The sequence below is a fragment of the Salvelinus alpinus genome, chromosome 5 (assembly GCF_045679555.1).
Source record: "Salvelinus alpinus chromosome 5, SLU_Salpinus.1, whole genome shotgun sequence".
Taxonomy (NCBI): Eukaryota; Metazoa; Chordata; class Actinopteri; order Salmoniformes; family Salmonidae; genus Salvelinus; species Salvelinus alpinus.
Window position 1 is genome coordinate 94,645,040 of NC_092090.1, and position 26,892 is coordinate 94,671,931.

General features: G+C 41.7%; 1 protein-coding gene across 3 annotated transcripts in view; it reads right to left on the reverse strand.

Annotated features, from left to right (window-relative positions):
- The window catches only part of spef2 (sperm flagellar 2), a 46,207-nt gene that overhangs the window by 14,221 nt on the left and 5,094 nt on the right, over positions 1 to 26,892 (reverse strand). Inside the window, exons 1-20 of one of the 3 annotated variants that reach the window (XM_071404256.1) lie at positions 23,997 to 26,485; positions 23,070 to 23,152; positions 22,637 to 22,817; positions 22,071 to 22,259; positions 20,315 to 20,502; positions 18,834 to 19,002; positions 18,329 to 18,548; positions 17,443 to 17,525; positions 17,172 to 17,262; positions 16,885 to 16,934; positions 13,825 to 13,928; positions 13,460 to 13,704; positions 6,406 to 6,523; positions 5,759 to 5,913; positions 5,437 to 5,604; positions 4,557 to 4,631; positions 4,185 to 4,327; positions 3,099 to 3,226; positions 447 to 585; positions 105 to 242 (exon numbers count right to left, since the gene is read on the reverse strand). In XM_071404256.1, coding sequence (XP_071260357.1) covers positions 105 to 242; positions 447 to 585; positions 3,099 to 3,226; positions 4,185 to 4,327; positions 4,557 to 4,631; positions 5,437 to 5,604; positions 5,759 to 5,913; positions 6,406 to 6,523; positions 13,460 to 13,704; positions 13,825 to 13,928; positions 16,885 to 16,934; positions 17,172 to 17,262; positions 17,443 to 17,525; positions 18,329 to 18,548; positions 18,834 to 19,002; positions 20,315 to 20,502; positions 22,071 to 22,259; positions 22,637 to 22,817; positions 23,070 to 23,143 — 2,658 coding nt within the window. In that variant the 5' untranslated portion in view covers positions 23,144 to 23,152; positions 23,997 to 26,485. Of the gene's footprint in view, positions 1 to 104; positions 243 to 446; positions 586 to 3,098; positions 3,227 to 4,184; positions 4,328 to 4,556; positions 4,632 to 5,436; positions 5,605 to 5,758; positions 5,914 to 6,405; positions 6,524 to 13,459; positions 13,705 to 13,824; positions 13,929 to 16,884; positions 16,935 to 17,171; positions 17,263 to 17,442; positions 17,526 to 18,328; positions 18,549 to 18,833; positions 19,003 to 20,314; positions 20,503 to 22,070; positions 22,260 to 22,636; positions 22,818 to 23,069; positions 23,153 to 23,996; positions 26,486 to 26,892 lie in introns of those variants that run through there. The other 2 variants (XM_071404255.1, XM_071404253.1) reach the window with 2 other exon arrangements.

The window sequence follows — 26,892 nt, forward strand, 5'->3', positions numbered from 1 at the left end:
TCATTTCAACTTGCTTTTTATTGTCAGCTGGCAAGCGCATGTGATATTTGGTTCTGGGTGATGCTAAGATAACATGTTCATGAGCAGGATGGGAGGAGCATCACCTGCATTAGTGTGGAGAAATGGTTGATGAGCACCGCCGTGTGGTCTTCCAGCCAGCCGTCGCACATGATCGCCGCCCGCTCCTGCCCTGCTTCTTCCTTACGCTTATCACAGATGTCCCACAGACGCTCGCGCAGGTCCTGCAGTGTCACGACACCAGACGAGAAAGATAGACAAACACAGACAGAAGGACAGACCGACGAGACAGAAGGACGGATAGACAGACAGACGGACCAGCATAGCGACAGACAGACTAAGTATTGACAGGCAATGGGAAAAACAGCAGACATGAGCAAATGTCACACAGACACGGCTTTGATAGTGTTTGTGTTACTGTAGCCTACATCCAGACGCTGGTGCAGCTCTGCCTTGGTCTCCTCGTCATCTCTCATGTCCTTGGGGATGCTGTTATAGTTCTGCTGCCACTGGGACACGAACTCTTGCTTCAGGTCGGGCCGTCGGAGGTACTGCTTAAACTCCTCTCTGCAAGCGTCACAAGATAAGAGAGTTAGAGTTACTTCTCTCTGTTCACACTGTACATATCCCAAATGCAGTGTGGCAGACGGCAGGAAGAGGTGAGGGGAGTGGTAATCGAGGAGAGATATCTTGTAGGTCGCTGGCTCCACCCCAAAGCCTTATATGGACTTCCTGCCCCAACGAGGCAAGACTGTAAATCGTTAAGCCACGGAGTGCTTGGGGATAAAGGAGGAAGCAGCCTGCACAAAGGGGCAGAGTAGGTGAGAGAAACGAGAGCAAAAAAATCTGTGTGATTGCCCGTTGTGACCTGGACTGTTGGATTACCCCCTTGTGTACTGGATTGGCTGAGGACCCAAGTGTGAGGATTACCCCTGGAAAACGGAATGGACAAAGAGAACAGCTTGTGGATTGTGAGGTGATTGGTGAATTCCCTGTGTACCAAAATCCCCAATAAACTTCCCCTTTGCATTCTATTTGTGCCACTGGTGCCTGTTTTGTTATTGAACATGGTGATGTGGAAACCCCACACCCTTGATCTTTTTACAGCAGTAGTATAGATCCAAGTCATCAAGGCATCCTCACTGATGAGAGATCAGATCAAAAAACAGACATGACTTGAAATCACTGGCCACTTTAATAATGTTTACATATTTTTGCATTACTCATCTCATATGTATATACTGTATCTTAGTCTATGCCGCTCTGACATTGCTCGCCCAAATATTTCTATATTCTTAATTCCATTCCTTTGCTTTAGATTTGTGTGTATTGTTGTGTAATTGTTAGATGTTACTGCACTGTTGGAGTTAGAAAAATAAGCATTTTGCTACACCCGCAATAACATCTGCTAAACACGTATGTGACCAATAACATCTGCTAACCACGTGTATGTGACCAATAACATCTGCTAACCATGTGTATGTGACCAATAACATCTGCTAACCATGTGTATGTGACCAATAACATCTGTTAAACACGTGTATGTGACCAATAACATCTGATAAACACTTGTATGTGACCAATAACATCTGCTAAACACGTGTATGTGACCAATACAATTTGGTTAGAGATCAGCACAGATGAAATGTTGTGAGATGGTATGTCAAGTCAAATATATTTTAAGTGCATTTAACAGACGTCACAGTTCCAAGAAAGGAGGTAATAATACCGTAGCCTGATCCCAGATCTGTTTGTGATATAGGAGTTTACAGATCTGGGACCAGGCGAATAATATGGGTTTGTCAGAGTTGGGTTAAATGCGGAAGATACAATTCAGTTATACAACTGACAAGGTATTCCCTTTTTTCTTATGTCCATTGTGCACTAAACAATGTCAAATTTTATTTTATTAGTAACCTGCACCGAATACAACAGACCTTGTACAACAGACCAGAGCCCCAAACCAACAATGCAGTTTAAACAAATACGCATAAGAATAAATTATAAAATCAATTTAAAAATAAGTTACAAACAACGCAAATAAACAAACAAAAAACACAATCGGTTGGGAAAACGTAAAACGTCAGCCTTCTTCTCTGGCGCCATTGTTAAAACTTCTTAGGGCTAGGCCCCTTTTTTTTCCACTTCCTGCCTGAATGACGTGCCCAAAGTAAACTGCCTGTAGCTCAGGCCCTGAAGCCAGGATATGCATATAATTGGTACCATTGAAAATAAAACACTTTGAAGTTTGTAGAAATGTTAAAATAATGTAGGAGAATATAACACAATAGATATGGTAGGAGAAAAAACAACCGTATTTCTTTGTTGTTGAGAGAAACCATCCTCTTAGAAATGCAAGAGATATTGAAAATTAGCTCCCTGGATGCAATTCCTATGGCTTCCACAGGGTGTCAGCAGTCTATGTTCAAGGTTTCAGGCTTGTAACTTCAAAAACGAATAAGAAATAACAGTTTTAGTAGGACACAGTCTTGGAAATTCGGGTTTGCGCGCGCCATGAAGACATTATGCACCTGATAAAATCGGTTTCCTATTGAACATACTTCTTTCCGAAAGAAATATTATAGTTTGATTACATTTTAGGGTGAGTAAATATTTTTTTTTTGACTTGTTGAAACAAAGTTTAGGGGTAGATTTTCTGATTCCTCCTTCCTCGATGGCCCAAACTAAACTGACTTTTTGGGATATAAAGAAGGATTTTATCTAACAAAACGACACTACATGTTATAGCTGGGACCATTTGGATGACAAATCAGAGGAAGATTTTCAAAAAGTGAATATTAAATCGTTATATGTGAATGTATGAAACCTGTGCCGGTGGAAAAATGTTGATGTGGGGCGCCGTCCTCAAACAATTGCATGGCGTGTTTTCACTGTAATAGCTACTGTAAATCGGACAGTGCAATTAGATTAACAAGAATTTAAGCTTTCAGCCGATATAAGACACTTATGTACTTAAATGTTTAAAATCCATAATATTTATGATTATTTATTTGAATTGCGCACCCTTCAGTTTCACCGGAAGTTGTCCCGCTAGCGGGACACCGATCCTTTCTCCTCACCTGATGTTAAACAGATGGTGAATGATCAAGATGCGTTCTGTGCGGAGGTTCTGCATCACGGCCTTGACGTTAGTCACATAGGAGTTACACACATTCTCCCAGTATGGAACCAGGTACTCTGGTATCTCCTGGGGAAGAGACAAAAGATGCTCTGGGGTGAAGTTTCCCTTAGTTACAGATCTAGGATCAGCTTTCTCTTCCCCAATCCTAACCTTAACCATTAGTGGGAGAAATGCAAAACTGACTCAAGATCAGCGTCTAGGGGCAACTTCACCCTACTCCACAAAAGAAAGTCGAATGGGGAAATGCAGGCTCAAACATAGACAGAGACCAGGCCAATGAGTGTAAATAGAAGTTTGGGAGGTCCCTCTTGTGGCCATCCATGGCTATTGCAAATGACTCAACTCAACCTTGTAGTTCTAGACCTCATTGATTTCAAGAATGAGAGCAGAAGGACCAGTGCCTGGTTCTCTTTGTTAATTGATTCGTAATTGGCCTGAACCTTTATGCTGAACACATCCATGCATTCTGACTAAGAGCTAATGAGACTATACATTCTGACTGGGAGCTAATGAGATTATACATTCTGACTGAGAGCTAATGAGATTATACATTCTGACTGAGAGCTAATGAGACTATACATTCTGACTGGGAGCTAATGAGACTATACATTCTGACTGGGAGCTAATGAGACTATGCATTCTGACTGGGAGCTAATGAGACTATACATTCTGACTGAGAGCTAATGAGACTATACATTCTGACTGACAGCTAATGAGACTATGCATTGTGACTGAGAACTAATGAGACTATGCATTCTGACTGGGAGCTAATGAGACTATACATTCTGACTGAGAGCTAATGAGACTATGCATTGTGACTGAGAGCTAATGGGAAGAGAAAAAGCCCATGCAAACCTATAATGGTTCTCTTGTCTTGCACCAGTACAGGGTAAAGTTCCCCCTAGGTACAGATGTTGGATCAGCTTCTGTTTTTCCCAATCCTAACCTTAACCACTAGTGGGGAAAATGCAAAACTGATCCAAGATTAGCATCTACGGGAAACAACACCCTACTCCTACTGTACCTTGGGAAGGGGCTCGTCCACGTACACCCAGTGTGCAGTTCCAGGGGTGGGAGCAAGGGGCTCTGTAGGGCTGGTGTTCCCACCATGGGAATTCTCATAGGAGGAGGCTATGGACAACGTCCTAGAACGCCCCACGGCTCCTCCTGGAAGCAATGGGAAAAAGGGATATTTTATTTTTTAAAGGAGCGGGGCAGTCCCACTCCTCTCATATTAATTGTTTATTGGATCGGATAGAGAAGGGAAATTGAGTGTCTTCCAAAGACCCTAGGCCACCATACATATTTTTTAAAATTGTGGTTTAAAAACAGTGTGAGAGCAACTGTTGTTTGTTGTAGAATGTTAGTGATAGCTAGGCTGATATGAGTAATGGACCTGATCCAGACTTGGACAGCTTACGATGAACATCTTTCCCTTCGGATGTGCTCTTCTCGATGTTGCTCTGTGAACCTACAGAATGGAACAGAACTGTTTGACCACATGGTTCTCTTGTCTTTGAAACAAACTATCTGTCCCAAATGGTACCCTATGCCTTATATAGTGAATAACTTTTTTTTTTTTTACCAGGGCCCATAGGACTCTGGTCAAAAGTTATGTATTTATTTATTTCACCTTTATTTAACCAGGTAGGCAAGTTGAGAACAAGTTCTCATTCACAATTGCGAACTGGCCAAGACAAAGCAAAGCAGTTAGACACATACAACAACACAGAGTTACACATGAAGTAAAAAAAAAAATACAGTCAATAATACAGTAGAAAAATAAGTCTATATACAATGTGAGCAAATGAGGTGAGAAAATGGAGGTAAAGGCAAAAAAAGGCCATGGTGGCGAGGTAAATACAATATAGCAAGTAAAACACTGGAATGGTAGATTTGCAGTAGACAAATGTGCAAAGTAGAAATAAAAATAATGGGGTGCAAAGGAGCAAAATAAATAAATACAGTAGGGGAAGAGGTAGTTGTGTGGGCTAAATTATAGATGGGCTATGTACAGGTGCAGTAATCTGTGAGCTGCTCTGACAGCTGGTGCTTAAAGCTAGTGAGGGAGATGTGTTTCCAGTTTCAGAGATTTTTGTAGTTCGTTCCAGTCATTGGCAGCAGAGAACTGGAAGGAGAGGCGGCCAAAGGAGGAATTGGCTTTGGGGGTGACCAGAGAGATATACCTGCTGGAGCGCGTGCTACAGCTGGGTAAAAGTAGTGCACTATGTAGGGAATAGGGTGCCATTTGATACACTACGTGGTTGTTAGCCGACCTTTGGGGGAGCGAGAGTTGGACTTGGAGCTGGAGCATTTCACAGCTGGAGTCAGGCCCTCCTGGGTGAGGGTGGACTCAGTGGGAGCTGGGACCGCAACCGGAGTTACCTGGACGAGAGCAGTTGAGACCGCTGGTGCCTTTCCACTGTCCAAAACAACGACCTCACCTGGTGGGTCAAAATAATTACACATACAACAACTTTAGGTACAGTAGGCATCTCACTGGACAATTTTAGAGTCAAAGTAGCATTAAGTCAAATCTCCCATTTTGGGGAATTAATATATTATCTTAAAACCAACCATTCCCTTAGTGCCCTGTACCTTTTTCCGACTGCATCATGACCTGGTACAGGATGGATTCCACTTTTCTAAAGAGCATGTCCTCCGACATCTCAGCATTCAGTCTCATCAGAATGCTCTGTTTACCAGAGAACCACTTCTCCAGCTTGGGCCAGGTATCCTGGAAGGCTGTGATCCTGCAGTGATAATAACAAAGGCTGTATTCATTAGCGCACACCATAGCTAAATGTTTTGCAATGGAAAAAAATGGTGTTTGTTATTGGACAAATTAAGGTGGGTCCCTCCCCGTTTTGGCCTGTTTTGCTTCTGTTTGGTTCCTAGTGAATACACTCAATGTGTGAAGAGAACAATGGTGTGTCAGTGGGCTAGTTTAAAAGTTCAAAGACACACTCAGAGCCCTGAAAATCACTTACAACAATGTTAGATGAGATGATGTACTCAATAATCAGACCTGGGTTCAAATAGTATTTATTTTTCTTTCAAACCCTTTAGCTCTACTCGATTGATCTTGACTGGCACAATGGCACCAATGGAGTAGTCCCAAAACTGCAATGCCCACCCACTTTGTCACCTAAGGCAGTCTCGATCGAAAGGCTCAAATTATTTGAAGGGAAAAAAATACTATTTGAACCCAGATCTGCGTCTTGTGGTCATCGTACTAACTGTACCTGTGCTGGATCTGTCTCTTCCCCAGGCTCTTGTCCCTGGCGATGACAACATTGTGCTCTCTAGCAGGGGCACAGCTCTCCTCACCAGACCCGGCCGGGCCAGACCTCTCCTCCTCATCTACAAACACAGTACGTCTGTGTCATTCATTACACACATGCAACTCATACGACATGTGGAGAGGATCAAGAGCAGGGGTGGGCAACTCCAGTCCTCGGGGGCCTGATTGGTGTCACACTTTTTCTCCATCCCTAGCAAACACAGCTGATTAATCAAATGACATTCTAAACTGAAGATCATGATTAGGTGATTATTGGAATCAGGTGTGTTAGCTGGGGCAAAACTGTGACACCAATCAAGCGCTCGAGGACTGGAATTGCCCATCCCTGGTCAAGGGCTTCAAGTTCCTCGGTGTCCACATCACTGAGGACTTAACATGGTCCTCTCACACCAGAACAGTCGTGAAGGCACGGCAACGCCTCTTCTCCCTCAGGAGGCTGAAACGATTTGGTATGCTCAGGAACTTTTACAGTTGCACTATCGAGAGCATCCTGACTGGTGGAATCGGCGTCTGGTATGGTAACTGCAATGCCCATGACCAGAAGGCCCTACAGAGTGGGGTGTAGATGGCCCAGCGCATCACTCGGGGCGAGCTCCCTGCCATCCAGGACATACAGTGCATTCGGAAAGTATTCAGACCCCTTGACTCTTTCTACATTTTGTTACGTTACAGCATTGTTCTAAAATTGATTAAATAGTTTATTCCCCTCATCAATCTACACACAATACCCCAGAATGACGAAGCAAAAACAGATTTTTAGACATTTGTACAAATGTATTCAAAATAAAAACCTGAAATATGACATTTACATACGTTTTCAGACCCTTTACTCAGTATTTTGTTGAAGCACCTTTAGCAGCGATTATAGCCTTGAGTCTTCTCGGCTGTGACGCTACAAGCTTGGCACACCTATATTTGGGGAGTTTCTCATTCTGCTTAGGGTCGTTGTCCTGTTGGAAAGTGAACCTTCGCCCCAGTCTGATGTCCTGAGCGCTCTGGAGCAGGTGTTCATCAAGGATCTCTCTGTACTTTGCTCCGTTCATCTTTCCCTCGATCCTAACTAGCATCCCAGTCCCTGCCTCTGAGAAACATCCCCACAGCATGATGCTGCCACCACCATGTTTCACCGTAGGGATGGTGCCAGGTTTCCTCCAGACATACCGCTTGGCATTCAGGCCAAAGAGTTCAATCTTGGTTTCATCAGACTAGAGAATCTTGTTTCTCATGGTCTGAGAGTCCTTCAGGTGCCTTTTGGAAAACTCCAAGCGGGCTGTCATGTGCCTTTTACTGAGGAGTGGCTTCCGTTTGGCCACTCTACTATAAAGGCCTAAGTGCTGCAGAGATGGTTGTCCTTCTAAGGTTCTCCTATCTCCACAGAGGAACTCTAGAGCTCTGTCAGAGTGACCATTGGGTTCTTGGTCACCTCCCTGACCAAGGGCTTTCTCCCCTGATTGCTCAGTTTGGCTGGGCGCCCAGCTCTAGGAAGTCTTGGTGGTTACAAACTTCTTCCATTTAAGAATGATGAATCCCGCTGTGTTCTTGGGGACCTTCAATGCTGCAGAACATCTTTGGTACCCTTCCCCAGATCTGTGCCTCGACACACTCCTGTCTCGGAGCTCTACGGGCAATTCCTTTGACCTCATGGCTTGGTTTTTGCTCTGACATGCAGTGTCAACTGTGGGACCTTAAATAGACAGGTGTGTGCCTTTCCAAATCATGTCCAATCAATTGAATTTACCACAGCTGGACTCCAATCAAGTTGTAGAAACAGCTCAAGGATGATCAATGGAAACGTGTTTCACCTGAGTTCAATATCGAGTCTCATAGCAAAGGGTTTGAATACTTGTGTAACGGTATTTCTGTTTTTTATTTTTCATTAATGTGCTATTTTTTTCCGAATAACCTGTTTGTTCGCTTTGTCATTATGGGGTATTGTGATGTCATTATGGGGTATTGTGATGTCATTATGGGGTATTGTGTGTAGATTTATAAGGGATTCTTTTTAATCAATTTTAGAATAAAGCTGTAAAGCAACAAAATGTGTAAAAAGTCAAAATGATCTGAATACTTTCCGAATGCACTGTACATGCCAGGCGGTGTCTGAGAAAGGACTGAAAAAATGCCAAGGACTCCAGCGATCCAAGACATGGACTGTTCTCCATGCTCATGTCCAGCAGGCAGTACCGGTGCATCAAGGCTCAGACCAACAGACTCCTAAACAGCAAAATAGACTCCTAAACAGCTTCAATGCCCTGAACATAAGACTGTTAAATGGCTAACAACTAGTGCTCTCCCTCTCCCATACTATCCTCTATGCCCATCCACAGGTCTCTACCCACTCAGACACAACCTACGCTGCTGCTAAAATGAATATTGATTCGATGTGTTACTCCTTTAAACTGCTGTCCATTGATTATTGATTGCCATTAGTATCTATCTACTTATCCTGCTACTGGTCATGATTACTCCTGTTTACATGTATATATTACCATTAGTATCTATCTATTTATCCTGCTACTGGTCACTATTACTCCTGTTTACATGTATATATTACCATTAGTATCTATTTATCCTGCTACTGGTCACTATTACTCCTGTTTACATGTATATATTACCATTAGTATCTATTTATCCTGTTACTGGTCACTATTACTGCTGTTTACATGTATATATTACCATTAGTATCTATTTATCCTGCTACTGGTCACTATTACTCCTGTTTACATGTATATATTACCATTAGTATCTATTTATCCTGTTACTGGTCACTATTACTCCTGTTTACATGTATATATTACCATTAGTATCTATTTATCCTGCTACTGGTCACTATTACTCCTGTTTACATGTATATATTACCATTAGTATCTATTTATCCTGTTACTGGTCACTATTACTCCTGTTTACATGTATATATTACCATTAGTATCTATCTATTTATCCTGCTACTTGTCACTATTACTCCTGTTTACATGTATATATTACCATTAGTATCTATCTATTTATCCTGCTATTGGTCACTATTACTCCTGTTTACATGTATATATTACCATTAGTATCTATTTATCCTGTTACTGGTCACTATTACTCCTGTTTACATGTATATATTAACATTAGTATCTATTTATCCTGTTACTGGTCACTATTACTCCTGTTTACATGTATATATTAACATTAGTATCTATTTATCCTGTTACTGGTCACTATTACTCCTGTTTCCATGTATATATTACAATTAGTATCAATTTATCCTGTTACTGGTCACTATTACTCCTGTTTACGTGTATATATTACCATTAGTATCTATTTATCCTGCTATTGGTCACTATTACTCATGTTTACATGTATATATTACCATTAGTATCTATTTATCCTGCTACTGGTCACTATTACTCCTGTTTACATGTATATATTACCATTAGTATCTATTTATCCTGCTACTGGTCACGATTACTCCTGTTTAGATGGACACTGAACAAAAATATAAACTCAACATGCAACAATTTAAAATATTTTACCGAGTTACAGTTCATATAAGCAAACCAGTCAATTGAAATATATGAGGCCCTAATCTATGGGTTTCACATGACTGGGAATACAGATATGCATCTGTTGGTCACAGCTACCTTAAATAAAAGGTAGGGGCGTGTATCAGAAAACCAGTCAGTATCTGATGTGACCACCATTTTCTTCATGCAGTATGACACATTTTCTTCGCATAGAGTTGATCAAGCTGTTGATTGTGGCCTGTGGAATGTTGTCAAACCTCTCTTGGCTGTGCGAAGTTGCTGGATATTGGCGGGAACTGGAACACGCTGTCATACAGGTCGATCACAGAGTATCCAAAACATGCTCAATGGGTGACATATCTGGTGAGTATACAGGTCATGGAAGAACTGGGCCATTTTCAGCTTCCAGGAATTGTGTACAGATCTGCGGATTATCATGTTGAAACATGAGGTGATGGCGGCGGATAAATGGCACCACAAGGGGCCTCAGGATCTCGTCACGGTATCTCTGTGCATTCAAATTTCCATCGATAAAATGCAATTGTGTTTGTTATCCATAGCTTAAGCCAGCTCATAACATATTCCCACCGCCCCCATGGGGCACTGTGTTCACAACGTTGACATCAGCAAACCGCTCGCCCACAAGACGCCATGCTGTCTGCCATCTGCCCGGTACAGTTGAAACCCGGGATTCATCCGTGAAGAGCACACTTCTCCAGTGTGCCAGTGGCCATCGAAGGTGAGCATATGCTCGCTGAAGTCAGTTACAACACCCAACTGCATTCAGGTCAAGACCCTGGTGAGGACAACGAGCACGCAGATTCCCTGAGATGGTTTCTGACAGTTATTGCAGAAATGTTTCGGTTGTGCAAACCCAGTTTCATTAGCTGTCCGGGTGGCTGGTCTCAGACGATCCTGCAGATGAAGAAGCCATATGTGGAGGTCCTGGGCTGAACATTTTAATAAGCTTTTTGTGCATATGGAAAATGGCTGTGATTTATTTTTCAGCTCATGAAACATGGGACAAACCCTTTACATGTTGCGTTTATATTTTTGTTCAGTGTGTTCTGACTTTATAAAAAATATTCTATTATCTATATTATTATTAAATTATTATCTATATTATTATTATCTATAGTAGTATCTATATTATTACTATTATCTATATTACTATTATCTATATTATTACGATCTATATTATTACTATTATCTGCATTATTATTATTATCAATAGTATTATTATCTATAGTATTATCTATATTATTACTATTATTTATATTATTACTATTATCTATATTATTACTATCTATTTTATTATTATCTATATTATTACTATTAACTATATTATTACTATCTATATTATTATTATCTATATTACTATTATCTATATTATTACGATCTATATTATTACTATTATCTATATTATTACTAGTATCTATATTATTACTATCTATATTATTATTATCTATAGTATTATCTATATTATTACTATTATCTATATTATTACTATCTATATTATTATCTATAGTAGTATCTATATTATTACTATTATCTATATTATTACTATTATCTATATTATTATAATCTTTATTATTACTATCTATATTATTATTATCACTGCATTGTTGGGAAAGAGATCCCAAGGTAAACATTTCACTGTACTGTTATACACCTGTTGTATCCTGTACTGTTATACACCTGTTGTTTCCTGTACTGTTGTATCCTGTACTGTTATACACCTGTTATATCCTGTACTGTTATACACCTGTTATATCCTGTACTGTTATACACCTGTTATATCCTGTACTGTTATACACCTGTTATATCCTGTACTGTTATACACCTGTTATATCCTGTACTGTTATACACCTGTTGTATCCTGTACTGTTATACACCTGTTGTACCCTGTACTGTTATACACCTGTTGTATCCTGTACTGTTATACACCTGTTATATCCTGTACTGTTATACACCTGTTGTATCCTGTACTGTTATACACCTGTTGTTTCCTGTACTGTTGTATCCTGTACTGTTATACACCTGTTATATCCTGTACTGTTATACACCTGTTATATCCTGTACTGTTATACACCTGTTATATCCTGTACTGTTATACACCTGTTATATCCTGTACTGTTATACACCTGTTATATCCTGTACTGTTATACACCTGTTGTATCCTGTACTGTTATACACCTGTTGTACCCTGTACTGTTATACACCTGTTGTATCCTGTACTGTTATACACCTGTTATATCCTGTACTGTTATACACCTGTTGTATCCTGTACTGTTATACACCTGTATTGTTATATCCTGTACTGTTATATCCTGTATTGTTGTATCCTGTACTGTTATACACCTGTTGTATTCTGTATTGTTATACACCTGTTATATCCTGTACTGTTATACACCTGTTATATCCTGTACTGTTATACACCTGTTATATCCTGTACTGTTATATCCTGTACTGTTGTATTCTGTACTGTTATACACCTGTTATATCCTGTACTGTTATACACCTGTTGTATCCTGTACTGTTACACACCTGTATTGTTATATCCTGTACTGTTATATCCTGTATTGTTGTATCCTGTACTGTTATACACCTGTTGTATCCTGTACTGTTATACACCTGTTATATCCTGTACTGTTATACACCTGTTGTATCCTGTACTGTTATACACCTGTTGTATCCTGTACTGTTATACACCTGTTATATCCTGTACTGTTATACACCTGTTGTATCCTGTACTGTTATACACCTGTTGTATCCTGTACTGTTATACACCTGTTATATCCTGTACTGTTATACACCTGTTATATCCTGTACTGTTATATCCTGTACTGTTATACACCTAAACTGTTATACACCTGTTGTATCCTGTACTGTTATACACCTGTTATATCCTGTACTGTTATACACCTGTTGTATCCTGTACTGTTATACACCTGTTATATCCTGTACTGTTGTACACCTGTTATATCCTGTACTGTTATACACCTGTTATATCCTGTACTGTTATACACCTGTTATATCCTGTACTGTTGTATCCTGTACTGTTATACACCTGTTGTATCCTGTACTGTTATACACCTGTTATATCCTGTACTGTTATACACCTGTTATATCCTGTACTGTTGTATCCTGTACTGTTATACACCTGTTGTATCCTGTACTGTTATACACCTGTTGTATCCTGTACTGTTATACACCTGTTGTATCCTGTACTGTTATACACCTGTTATATCCTGTACTGTTATACACCTGTTATATCCTGTACTGTTATACACCTGTTGTATCCTGTACTGTTGTGGTGAATAAATGTGAAAACTTGAAACATACAGCCTGGATACTTACTGTTTGTGTTGTCATGCCGACCCCTATGGTCAAGGTAACGCTGCGTAGGACCATAGGACCTGTGACAATGACCATAGGAGTTGGCAAGACAACAAACAGATCTGGGACCGGGGATATGAAACTCACAGGCCTGCTTGGCCGCCCTGTCCAAAACGTGGTCATCAGACACGTCAAGCAGCAGAGCTAGGTCCAGCACAGGAGAGGGAGGAGGGGGCTCCTTAGGCGCGTTGCTATCCACAGACAGGTTGGACCGCTTGTTCTTCCTCTCCTTCCCGGTGTCCGAGCCTCCCAGGGCCTTCTCCAGAAGCTTGGCCTGGGTCAAATCGACCGGGAAGCCATCCAGAATCCAGCCTGAGTCTGCTGGGATTGCCCTGGGGTAAAGAGATTACAGTCAATACACGTTCAACACGAAAGGGCTATTTTTTAAATTTAGCATTCGATTCGATATATTGCTTATAAAGAACACAATAGGATTTTGTTTGTGTTTAAACCTGATAGCTTCGACTGCAATGTCCACAAGCAGCTCGTCTGGGACGGATCTCCCTTTTCTGAGAAACTTTTCCACTGCTGCTCCATGCTGGGCCCTCACAGAGAGCTGGGAAGGATGTTCTTTGTTATTCCAAATACAAGTATTCAAGTGATATTATACAGTACCGGTCAAAAGTTTGGACACACGTACTCATTCAAGGATTTTTCTTTATTTTTACTATTTTCTACATTGTAGAATAATTAAAATTAAATAACACATATGGAATCATGTAATAACCCAAAAAATGTTAAACAAATCAAAATATATTTAAGAGTGTGCAAAGCTTTCATCAAGGCAAAGGGTGGCTACTTTGAAGAATCTGAAATATAAAATATATTTTGATTTGTTTAACACTTTACTACATGATTCCATATGTGTTATTTAATAGTTGTTTTTATTTCACCTTTATTTAACAAGGTAGGCTAGTTGAGAACAAGTTCTCACTTACAACTGCGACCTGGCCAAGATAAAGCAAAGCAGTGCGACACAAACAACAACACAGAGTTACACCAACGGATTAAACAAACATACAGTCAATAATACAATAGAAAAAGTCTATATACAGTGTGTGCAAATGAGGTAGGATAAGGGAGGTAAGGCAATAAATAGGCCATAGTGGTGAAATAATTACAATATAGCAATTAAACACTGGAGTGATAGATGTGCAGAAGATGAGCATGCAGGTAGAGATACTGGGGTGCAAAGGAGCAAAATAAATAAAATAAATAACAGTATGGGGGATGAGGTAGTTGGATGGGCTATTTACAGGTGCAGTGATCTGTGAGCTGCTCTGACAGCTGGTGTTTAAAGCTAGTGAGGGAGATATGAGTCTCCAGCTTCAGTGATTTTTGTAGTTCGTTCTAGTCATTGGAAGCTGAGAACTGTAAGGAAAGGCGGCCAAAGGAGGAATTGGCTTTGGGGGTGACCAGTGAGATATACCTGCTGGAGCGCGTGCTACGGGTGGGTGTTGTTATGGTGACCAATGAGCTGAGATAAGGCGGGGCTTTACCTAGCAAAGACTTATAGATGACCTGGAGCCAGTGGGTTTGGCGACGAATATGAAGCGAGGGCCAGCCAACGAGAGCATACAGGTCGCAGTGGTGGGTAGTATATGGGGCTTGGTGACAAAACGGATGGCACTGTGAGTTTGATGTCTTCACTATTATTCTATTATGTAGAAAATAGTAAAAAATATTTAAAAAATCCTGGAATGAGTAGGTTAGTCCAAACTTTTGACTGGTACCGTATATACAGTATTAGATATAAAGTAGAAATATAAACTGGTTGACAAAACATTTATTTTTACTGTTCTGATTACGTTGCATCGTGCCGAAGAACAGCCCTTAGCCGTGGTATATTGGCCATATACCAAACCTCCTCGGGCCATACTGCTAAAATAGAACACCTATGCACCTACAGTGCATTTGGAAAGTATTCAGACACCTTGACTTTTTTCACATTTTGTTACGTTACAGCCGTATTCTACAATGTATATGTTTTTTTTTATCAATCTACACACAATAACCCATAATGACAAAGCAAAACAGGTTTTTGCAAACATTTCTAAAGTTATTACATATAAAAACAGAAATACCTTATTTACATAAGTATTCAGACCCTTTATTATGGGACACGAAATTGAGCTCAGCTGCATCCTGTTTCCATTGATGATCCTTGAGATGTTTCTACAACTTCATTGCAGTCCACCTTTGATAATTTCAATTGATTGGACATGATTTGGAAAGGCACACACCCGTCTATATAAGGTCCCACAGTTGACAGTGCATGTCAGAGAAAAAAACCAAGCCATGAGGTCGAAGGAATTGAAAGTAGAGCTCAGAGACAGGATTGTGTCGAGGCACAGATCTGGGGAAGGGTACCGAAACATTTCTGCAACATTGAAGGTCCCCAAGAACACAGTGGCGTCCATCATTCTTAAATGGAAGAAGTTTGGAACCAGCAAGACCCTTCCTAGGGCTGGCTGTCCGGCCAAACTGAGCAATCGGGGAAGAGGGGCTTGGTCAGGGAGCCGATCGTCACTCAGACAGAGCTCTGGAGTTCCTTTGTGGAGATGGAAGAACCTTCCAGAAGGAAGACGGAAGACACTCCTCAGTAAAAGGCACATGACAGCCCGCTTGGAATTTGCCAAGAGGCACCTAAAGGACTCTGACCATGAGAAACAAGATTCTCTGGTCTGATGAAACCAAAATTTAACTCTTTGGCTTGAATGCCAAGTGTCACGTCTGGATGAAACCTGGCACCATCCCTACGGTGAAGCATTTGTGGCAGCATCATGCTGTGGGGATGTTTTGCAGCGACTGGGACTGGGAGACTAGTCAGGATCGAGGGAAAGATGAACGGAGCAAAGTACAGACAGATCCTTGATGATAAACCTGCTCCAGAGCGCTCAGGACCTCAGACTGGGGCGAAGGTTCACCTTCCAACAGGACAACGACCCTAAGCACAAGGCCAACACAACGCAGGAGTGGCTTCGGGATAAGTCTCTGAATGTCCTTGAGTGGCCCAGCCAGAGCCTGGACTTGAACCTGATCGAACATCTCTGGAGAGACCTGAAAATAGCTGTGCAGTGACGCTCCCCATCCAACCTAACAGAACTTGAGAGGATCTGCAGAGAAGAATGGGAAAAACTCCCCAAATACAGGTGTGCCAAGCTTGTAGCATCATACCCAAGAAAACTTGAGGCAGTAATCGCTGCCAAAGGTGCTTAAACAAAGTACTGAGTAAAGGGTCTGAATACTTATGTAAATGTTATATTTCAGTTTTTAATTTAAAACATTTTCAAATAAAACTGTTTTTGCTTTGTCATTATGGGTTATTGCGTGTAGCTTGATGATGATGATTATTTGTTTATCCACTTTAGAATAAGGCTGTAACATAACAAAATGTGGAAAAAGTCAAGGGGTCTGAATACTTTCAGATTACACTGTATGTGTTTCTCTGTGTCAGTGTGTAGGTATAAGAGATACATGGTCATGTTAAAATACCTCTGTACTGTACTTGCCTTGGTTTTTTTCTTGGCTCCTTGCTGCTGAGGCTCCTGAGCGAGTGGGCCTACCAAACAAAAAGCTTGTTTACAGACGGGCAATTCAGGATGAAGTAAAAAAAACACAAGTTACATTTCTCATTGGCTTAAACATGTGCTGCTGATTCTCCTAATATTGCGCTCTGGCGTGATGTTTCCCCTAGGTACAGATCTAGAATCAGCTTGCCCTCCCCCAATCGTCACCTTAACCATTAGTGGGGAAAATGAAAAACTGACCCAAGATCAGCGTCTAGGGGCAACTTCACCTGAATCCTGTGACGACTCCTCCTCCATCTCAGTATCCGTCTCCACCTGGTCGATGTCTTTAGTGGGCAATGTTTCACAGCTCTCTGTGCTCTTATACAGTATAAAAAGGTTCATGTTTTTATTTAGATACAGATAAAAAAAGGGAATATACAACTGCATACAGCTGTCATTCATCCATTATTATGACAGTTTATCTATGTGTTATTCCAATTCACTTCAAAACCTTTCAGACATGTTTTAGATTTTTTTAGTTTTTAACGGTTTTCTGACCTCACGTCCAAGCTTTCCAAGCTGATGTGCATCCAGGGCCTCCTGGATCAGAACATTAGCTGACAGGATGTGGATGTGATGGACTGGGTTAGAAGATGAGAGAATAGATGGTGGTTTGCAGAGAGATCCTATTTTCATATATATATATATATATATATATATTATTCATATATACTGTATACCTACACTGACTGTACAAAACATTAAGAACAAATTCCTAATATAGCACCGCCCCCCTTTTGCTCTCAGAACAGCCTCAGTCTGTCGGGGCATGGACTCTGCAAGGTGTCGAAAGCGTGAAACTGTTGAGTGTGGAAAAACCCAGCAGCGTTGCAGTTCCTCACACAAACCGGTGCTCCTGCCACCTACAACCATACCCTGTTCAAAGGCACTTAAATATTTTGTATTGCCCATTCACCCTCTGAATGGCACACATACACAATCCATGTCTCAATTGTCTCAAGGCTTAAAAATCATTCTTGAACCTGTCTTCTCCCCTTCATCTCCACTGATTGAAGTGGATTTAGCTACGGGACATCAATAAGTTATCATAGCTTTCACCTGGATTCACCTGGTCAGCATTTTAGCATGATGGGAAGCTAACTGCTTAATTAACTCAGAAACCATACCTGTGTGGAAGTACCTGCTTTCAATATAGTTTGTATCCCTCATTTAGTGTTTCCTTTATTTTCGCAGTTACCTGTGTGTTATTCTATGGTTGTTTTAGCCAAAGAATATAGACGACTCTCACGAGGCAAGACACACGACAACACCTAATCTGTTACCTAATCTTTTGCCAGAAATGAAGTAGCAATGAAGTAGCAGTAGGTAATGCACAATACTGCACGATACTGTGTGATACTGCATCATATGGTTGGAGGGATACCTTTGGCAATCCTGGTTAAACATGTGGTCTTCCCGGAGAAAAGCTTCCCCAGCACACAGGCTTTCAGTGTGAACCGAGGAAAGAAGGGAGGAAGGGTGTCTGGTTTGGGGGGGTTCACAATAGTCTGCAGGCGGAGCACCACATGTCCCAGGATATTGTTGTTGGATGGGGGGGGCTTTGTCTCCCCATCCTCTGGCCAGGTCCACTCACCAGTCATACTCTAACACACAGAATCAACACACAGAACACACCTAAAGACACTGGGATTACTGCCAACAATAACACTGAACCTGCTAGCCTGGGCCCCAGGCATACAAGGAATTATCATGATAGCACAAACAGATCTGGTACCAGGCTATAATCCTGCACCATTGTGAAATTCAACATATCAGTGAAGTCATATTCTTGACTTGCGACACCATTTCAAGACAATTTGAGAACCACTGAATTCCATTTACACACTGAACAGAATTTCTAGGGCATGACCTCACACTAATGAACTCACCATATACTCATCATAGTCCTGGTTGTTAAGGATCTCCTGTTTCTCAACCTCAATGAACTGCTCTGGGGTGGGGTCGGCAGGTAGCTCCTCCAGACTGCCACTGTCATACAGGGGCTTCCCGCAAAACATGAGCTCCTTCCATTCCCGCATCAACTTCCCAGGGATAAGACTGCAGGACAGAGTAGCAAAGTACACTCAGAGCTGTGTTGCATCTAAAATGATGCCGTCAGAATACTGTGCTGGTCCTGCTGGAGTATCACTCTACTGAATTAACGATTAAGGTCTTGAAGATTAAATTTTAAAAAACATCCCAAAAAGGAAAGGTTGCTCTCCCACCCTTGTCTACTTGTCTTCTGCTTTGCCTTTACATATCATTTCTAATTCTCTTCCCTCCAAGTACATTCTAATTGTTGTTGTTCGAACCAGTACAAAGTGAACAAGTTACACTAAAACTTTCACGAGAAGAATGAGACAGAATTTTAGGTTGTTTTCTTTATTTGATTTTGTTGGTCAAGTCATTTGACAAGCAAAAAAAATACATGATTCTGTCACGTCGTGCCTTGAGCTAACCTAACGATTTTGCACAAGCAAAGCTGTAACGGTATGAGCATGAGTAAACACAACTTCCCACTGGGCACAGACGTCAATTCAACGTCTATTCCACGTTGGTTCAACGTAATTTCATTGAAATGACGCGGAAACAACGTTGATTCAACCAGTGTGTGCCCACTGGGTGGTGAAATACTCACATTCTGACACATTGTTCATTTCTACGGGGGGTTAACACTCTTAGATTGTCTTAGCTCCTCAAAATCTATAGCTGGCTTGTGATATTGTGAGTGCTTTTAGTATATTAAATGGATATAGGAGCCTTTTCACTTTCATTATTTTATAATTCAACAAATTACAAACACCCTTCTCTTTCAGATTCTATCAAACATTTGTACAGAACGTCATGAAACTCTACTTAAAGAGCGACTGAATAAAATAAAAATGTATCTGGTTGAAAACAGCCTATGTGGCATCGATGGGAGTCAGAAACATTTATTCTACAGTCAAAATTGACTACAAAGTGTAAATTGGATAATTTTGGTCATTCAGTCAGTCTCTTCCAGAACAGAGATCTGAGAGATTACGAGGACAAAGGGGTATGTCACATAATGAAGGGTACGTAACAGTTTTCCTTGGATTGGGTTCATTTCAACCCTGCCCACATGCCCACAGCTGGCAGCACTCGAGCCATAATCAATTCGGAGCACAGTTGCACGTGACCAGATTGTAACACCCATCACACTGACCATGGTCAATTTGGGTTGACTTTGGTTATCCGTATGGGGCTAGTTTGGGACATCAGTAAATTACATAATGTACATGGGACAATATTCAAACATTTCAATAGCTCCAAATGTCAATGACATAAAAACCACAAATAAACTTTGAATTTGTAGAAATTAATAACACTCTCGAAGGGTGGCACGTACTTTCCAGTGAGGAGGCGGTACTCTCCAGCTTTCGTGGCCAGGTCCACTATCTGCTCCAGTATTTCTCGGCAGCTGTCAGAGTGCTTCCTGTAGCGAGCCTGGGCGCGCTCCGTCGCTATCCTGTCATGTACCTCAATCTCCTTCCGAGTTTCCTCGGCGTGATCCAAACTGGCCTGGCGTGCTAGAGCCTGTTACACCATTGGCAGGTCAAAGGTCAAACCTCACATCAGCGTCTAGTTTAATAGTTAGTGCTATCCGGGATCCTTGGGACGTCCTAACCTAAACCCTAACCTTAACCCCTACCTTTATCGGATAGTAAGGACCTTAGTTAAATCGCCCCTCGTGACCAGAATCCAGCCACTCCAAAAACATATTGTTAGTAACACTAAGTAATCGAAAATCAAGTAATATTCTCCTGAAAACACCCAAACCTATTCTTGGCTTTACACTGTGTTTCTTTTGAAGCATGGCTATACATGAAACAAATGCAAACCTTTTGTTTGTTAATAATAATATCATTACAATTTTTAACAACTAAGTAGCTTAACTAGATGAGGCTTTACTTTCCATGCATGATGATATGCTGATTCTAGGTATATATGTACAATGTGCAGGTGTAATACATCCTCTACTTGCCGAGGTCAGGGTCTCACTGAAGGGGAAATCCTGCACACTACTTCATCTGACATGTTAGTTGCTGATGATTGACTAAAGGAGGGCATTGCTCAAGCAGACCATCTATGGTCTATTGTTCATCTATGATCTATTTGTCTGTCTATGGTCCGTCTATGGTCCATCTATGATCTATTTGTCTGTCTATGGTCCATCTATGATCTATGTGTCTGTCTATGGTCCATCTATGATCTATTTGTCTGTCTGTGGTCTATGTTCCACCTATGATCTATTTGTCTGTCTATGGTCCATCTATGGTCTATGGTCCATCTATGATCTATGTGTCTGTCTATGGTCCATCTATTATCTATTTGTCTGTCTATGGTCCATCTATAATCTATTTGTCTGTCTATGGTCTATGGTCAATCTATGGTCTATGGTCCACCTATGATCTATTTGTCTGTCTATGGCCTATTTTCCATCTATGGTCTATTTACGGTCCATCTATGGTCTATTTACGGTCACACATTGGTCTATGGTCCATCTATGGTCTATGGTCCATCTATGGTCTATGATCCATCCATGGTCTATGATCCATCTATGGTCTATCTATGGTCTATGGTCCGTCTATGGTCCATCTATGATCTATTTGTCTGTCTATGGTCCATCAATGGTCTATGGTCCGTCTATGGTCTATGGTCCGTTTATGGTCTGTCTATGGTCCATCTATGATCTATTTGTCTGTCTATGGTGCATCTATGGTCTAGAGTCCATCTATGGTCTATGAGCCATCTATTGTCTATGATCCATCTATGGTCTATCTATGGTCTATTTACAGTCCATCTATTGTCTATTTACGGTCCATCTATGGTCTATGGTCTATCTATGGTTTATTTACGGTCCATCTATGATCTGTTTACGGTCCGTCCATGGTCCATCTATGGTCTATCTATGGTCTGGACTCCAAGGGGTGCACGGTTTAGTTTTTGCCCAAGCACTTCAAATAACCAACTAATCATGTGTAATGTTAGGGCAAAAAACAAAACTTGCTCCCCTTGGGATCCCAAGGACAGAGTTTGGGAAACGCTGGTCTATAGTCTATCTATGGTCCATCCTATGGAGCGATGGACTACATGGATCTCACCGCCTCCCTCTCCAAGGCCTCTTGGAAATCCCTCAGCCGTTGCTCTTGGTACTGTCTCTCGCGGAACACTCGGTTCTGTCGGAGAACGTCCTTCTGCTGGCGGAGCTGCATGAGCTGGACGGCCAGGCGTCTCTCCAGCTGGGACTGACGGGTCAGACGCTCCACAAGCTGCTCCTCTCGAAGGGCCTCCTGCACCACAAAAGGACACAATTTGTGTAGGGTGAAGTTGGCTCTAGACGCTGATCTTGGGTCTGTTTTTAATTTCCCCACTAGTGGTTAAGGTTATGATTGGGGGAGGGGAAACTGATCATAGATCTGTACCTAGGGTAAACATCACCACGGAGCGACACATGACGGGACGATCGAACAGGTCTAAATGTACATTTTATTTGTTTATAATCGTGGAAGTTGCTACCAAAGTCTTAGCTGAAATGACATGTGTAGGTTTTACACCTGTTCACAAATGACTATGTGACTGGTTACTAGTGCTGAACATGGATCATCATTAATAACATCATCATCGTGTAGTATGAGAGGTCATACACTGTCTGTGGGTTGCTGCTCACCTCTTGGGTCTCGTGGGCTTTCATTTGTTCCACTAGGACGCGGCGGCGGCGTTTCTCCCTCTGCTGACGAGCTGTTGCATCCTCCTCCAGCCTCTGGCGGATTTTCTGGATGTACTCGCTGTTGGCCTGAGCCAGCTCCTCAGGCCTCTGCAACTGGGAGCCATAGCTTCTGGGGGCCTCACTGTGGAAAGAGGACATCTGCTGGTACACTGTGGGGAGGATGGATGGTAGTCCAAGGGCCGCATATATCAAGCTTCTTAGAGTAGGAGTGATGATCTAGGATCAGCTTTGCCTTTTAGATCATAATGAATACAAGCAAATAGAAAGGGTGAACCTGATCCTAGATCAGCACCCCTACTCTGAAACAGTTGATACAAATTTTGGGGGGGAAATATTTGGGAAGATTTGTGGTTGGGATTTTTCCAACACGTACCTCAAAGAGGAGGTGCCAAAGCCCCCAGCAGGTGACAACTTCTTCCTGATCTTCTCAAACTGGGCGATTTCCATGTGAACCTTCTGTTAGGAAACCACAATGGAGAGATTGGTAAAAAAGGGCCTGTGAAGTTCTATGGAAATGATCCACAGCGGAGGGGTATGATGTGAAGCCAACCAGTTGCGTAGCTTAATCATGATGGGCCCAAGTGCCCCAAAAAATGACAGACCCCTATCACCACCCATATTTCCCTTAAAATGTAAATAATTTTGTTGGTAAGACTGTGTGTTAATATTACTAAGCATTGTAACAGCAGAGCAGAACCTAATCTAAGGGCACATTTGAAGCTGTTACCAGAGAAGTAATATAGCCAACACGTTCAGCACCAGGGATGGCGGTCAGAAATGAACCCGTATAAATCGATCAGCACCACGGAATACATAAAGCGGTCAAAAAACACCATATTTAATCTGCAAATAATAGACAACAGCCTGTATTATAAAACATAAATATATAGATCAATATCTTGACCGAAACACAGCTAATGACCCAGTACATGATCGCTGAAGTTATGCACGGTGGCAAAACTGACATACCGGTATTCCAAATGGTCTTCCTCCCGCAGAGGGCTATAGCAGAAACACCAGCAAATCAATCAAGTAGACAATTCAAACAGATTGCTTAAATGGCAGCATGCCTTTTAACAGTATATGATGTGTATGTGCTTACTATTATTCTTATAGCCTAGTTAAATGTATAGGCTATGATGACAATAAAATGGCTCAGCGGCCGTGCACCAGATCATGGTTTCCAAAGACAGATCTAGCATAGTCGTAGATTGACAAGCAATGTCAATTAATCTCAATAAAGTTTGATTTATATAGGCTGTCTGGGTTGCCTGCCATGTATTAATATAAGCTTACTCACTCATTTGATTGGCATTCGACGGGCCTTGCGCTCTACGAAGCCGTTGACTATGGCATTCAAATCCATGGTCCTGGCCCTGGTGTTTTCAATGGACAGAATGGCCAACAGTGTGTTGTCTCTCCTGCCCCATGCTGCTCCTCAGGTATGATTTAATTATTTTCAGTTTGGAAAAGGAGCGCTCGGCATTGGCTACAGTTACAGGCAGTCATAAAAAGGAGCATGTATGTAACTACTTCCCCAAATGTAGCAGTGACTGAATTGTAATCCACAATGAGCATATTGGCCAGGTCTCCCATTGTAGTGTGCTTTGCTATTTCCTTCTTAAAACAGGCCCTGAAAGAGAGTAATTGGCCAGGGAAGCTTGCTGATATATCTTTGCTGTAATGTTCAGCCAGCCGGCTGGCGGTCTCGCAGAGCGCATCATCATCTGCGTTGGCCAGGGTAGTGGGATGGATGGAGTCAAACAGACTCGATGTTGCCCGCAGACTTTTAAATCTGTTTGACAGCTGGTGAATAGCGATGTCAAGGTTTGCATTAAAGACATTGACTCGAAAACTACTCTCCCTATCAGACAGTCGCTCGTCCTCCAAAATGACGCCTCGCCTTCCTTCTCCGAGTGTCTTCAAATGCGTTCTGAGCTCCACATTTGTCGGCAAGGGTCTTTGCAGTGACTTTGGCCTTCTCAAAGTCCTGTTGGAATACGGATCATTTTGGAGACGACGTTCCCATTTTCTAAAACTTAAGTCTGCAGAACAATTAAAAAAAATATATATAATAATTCCTTTTTCTTTTTCAGTGCTGCTGCATCATCCCTCTCGTCCTTGTCACTTAAAGCACAATCTTGTTGAAGGCCTTCATTACGTCCACATATCTGTATCTCAGGGCGGCAAGGGACTCGTATCTAGATGACCAGCGGGTGGGACACAGTAGTTTTAGAGTTACAATTTCTTTTTCTGATGCAAAATCAAATATGCCACTCAACATTGACCATCTCTGTATGCTATGCCTGAAGAAGGTGTATAACAGTTCAACAGTATTATAAAACAGTTTAATCTCTGGCACAAGTTTGACAGAGTCGTTGAGAGCCAGGTTAAGATTGTGCGCCGCGCAATGCACTTAAACAGCAAGCGGCTCTTTTTCGGATATTCTGGCCTGCACACCCGAATAGACCCCGCTCATGTTAGCAGCTCCATCATACCCCTGCCCACGACATTTTGAAATATCCAGCCAATTATCCTCTATGCTGCCCAGGATTTTATGTTGAAGCTCAGCTGCTGATGTGTCAGCAATCTCCAGAAATCCCCAAAACGACTCTGTGATGGACAGATCTGTGGCGACATTATTTGCATCCCTTATCACTCTCACATAGCGATAAACTTGGCTTAACTGGTCTACTTTGGATACATCCGGTGTGGTGTCCATAATAATATTGTTTTTTAAAATGGGGCTTCCTGCATCTCTCCCTGAATGTCACACTTCACTCGCTCGGCTAAGATATAAAATCAGCTCATTTTGGATTTCAGGACTGATATAGTTAACGGATCCTGCGGGGCGTCCTAAAAGTTATTTAACAACTGGGTCGTAAAATGTTCAATTATACTGAGAAACTTCCCACTGTTGGCCTGCCCCAGCTTTTCACGGCGCCCTCTGAACGCCAAATTACATGATGCAAGTGTGCGAGTTACATTAACTATGCACTCCAACACCTGTCGACAGAAATGTGCTGCGTTACGCACGCCTCTCTCCATTTCTGCGTCAATAGTGCCATTGAGCTTCCATTGCTCATATACCAAACAGTCATCCATGTGAATCTGGGATGTCTCATAACATGCTATTTTGGATGTTAGATGGCGCCAATCTCTCACCCCATTCACTCACGCATCAGATAAGAATGGGGAACTCCGATCTCCGAACAAGCAGCAAGGCTCACAATACGCGCAATCTAGCGTGGCCGAATAACACGAGATAATAACACAAGACGCCACGATTCTAGCCTCGCCCTGCTCCTCTTCCTCCCAGGGGATAGCTTGTCCAGCCTGGCTTGTCTGGGTCGTATCCGCCGATACCTGACAACATGTATCCTCCTCTGTCAAAGTTGCTTCTTCTGGCACGATGGAACAGCTTGGCCTTGGTTCACTTGACCCGCTAAAAACTGCTGCTGGCGGTGATAAACCTACATTCTCTTCTGGTCCTGCTACATTGCTGCACTTAAACTGCATTGACAAAGGAATCTAATTTAACAAATGTTGATACCTCCTTTTCTTTCTCATTTTTTGCCTTCCTCTTTTGGGCTCCACTTTTGTGTTGATACATTGCTGATTTTTAAATCCGTAATTTTCTATTCTCGACTTTCTACATTTTTTGGCCGTTGTCTCTTGATAGCTAGCGCAACTGTTGCTTAAAACAATGACAGAAACAACAACGCTTTGGAGAGTATTTGCACAATGAATCCCAGAATGCATTTCATTACATGATATTGAAACTATTGAATAATATGATTTATTTAGCAAATTAATTCGATTTATTGTCATCAATACACTAAAATATCATGCTGACTTTTGTAGTGGCAAAAAAACCATTTTGTTGGTGAAACCAGCAGTAGGATCATTTATCATATAGGGTAAGTTAAAGAAAGACGTTCCAGTTAAATTTGTAGATGTGATGGACCCGCATCAACAAATAATACTTGAGCATGGTGGGACGGTATTCAAATTGCATAGGGTTCCCGCGGCTCCGCAGATCTGGCCCTAGTGCGGTCTACTGAACTGGCTGAAGCTTCCCCAATGAGGCCAAAACATAGCTGAGGTAGGGGAAAGTTACACCTAGACCCTGATCTTGGGTCAGTTTTGCATTTTCTCCACTAATGGTTTGGGGAGGGGGAGCTGATCCTAGATCT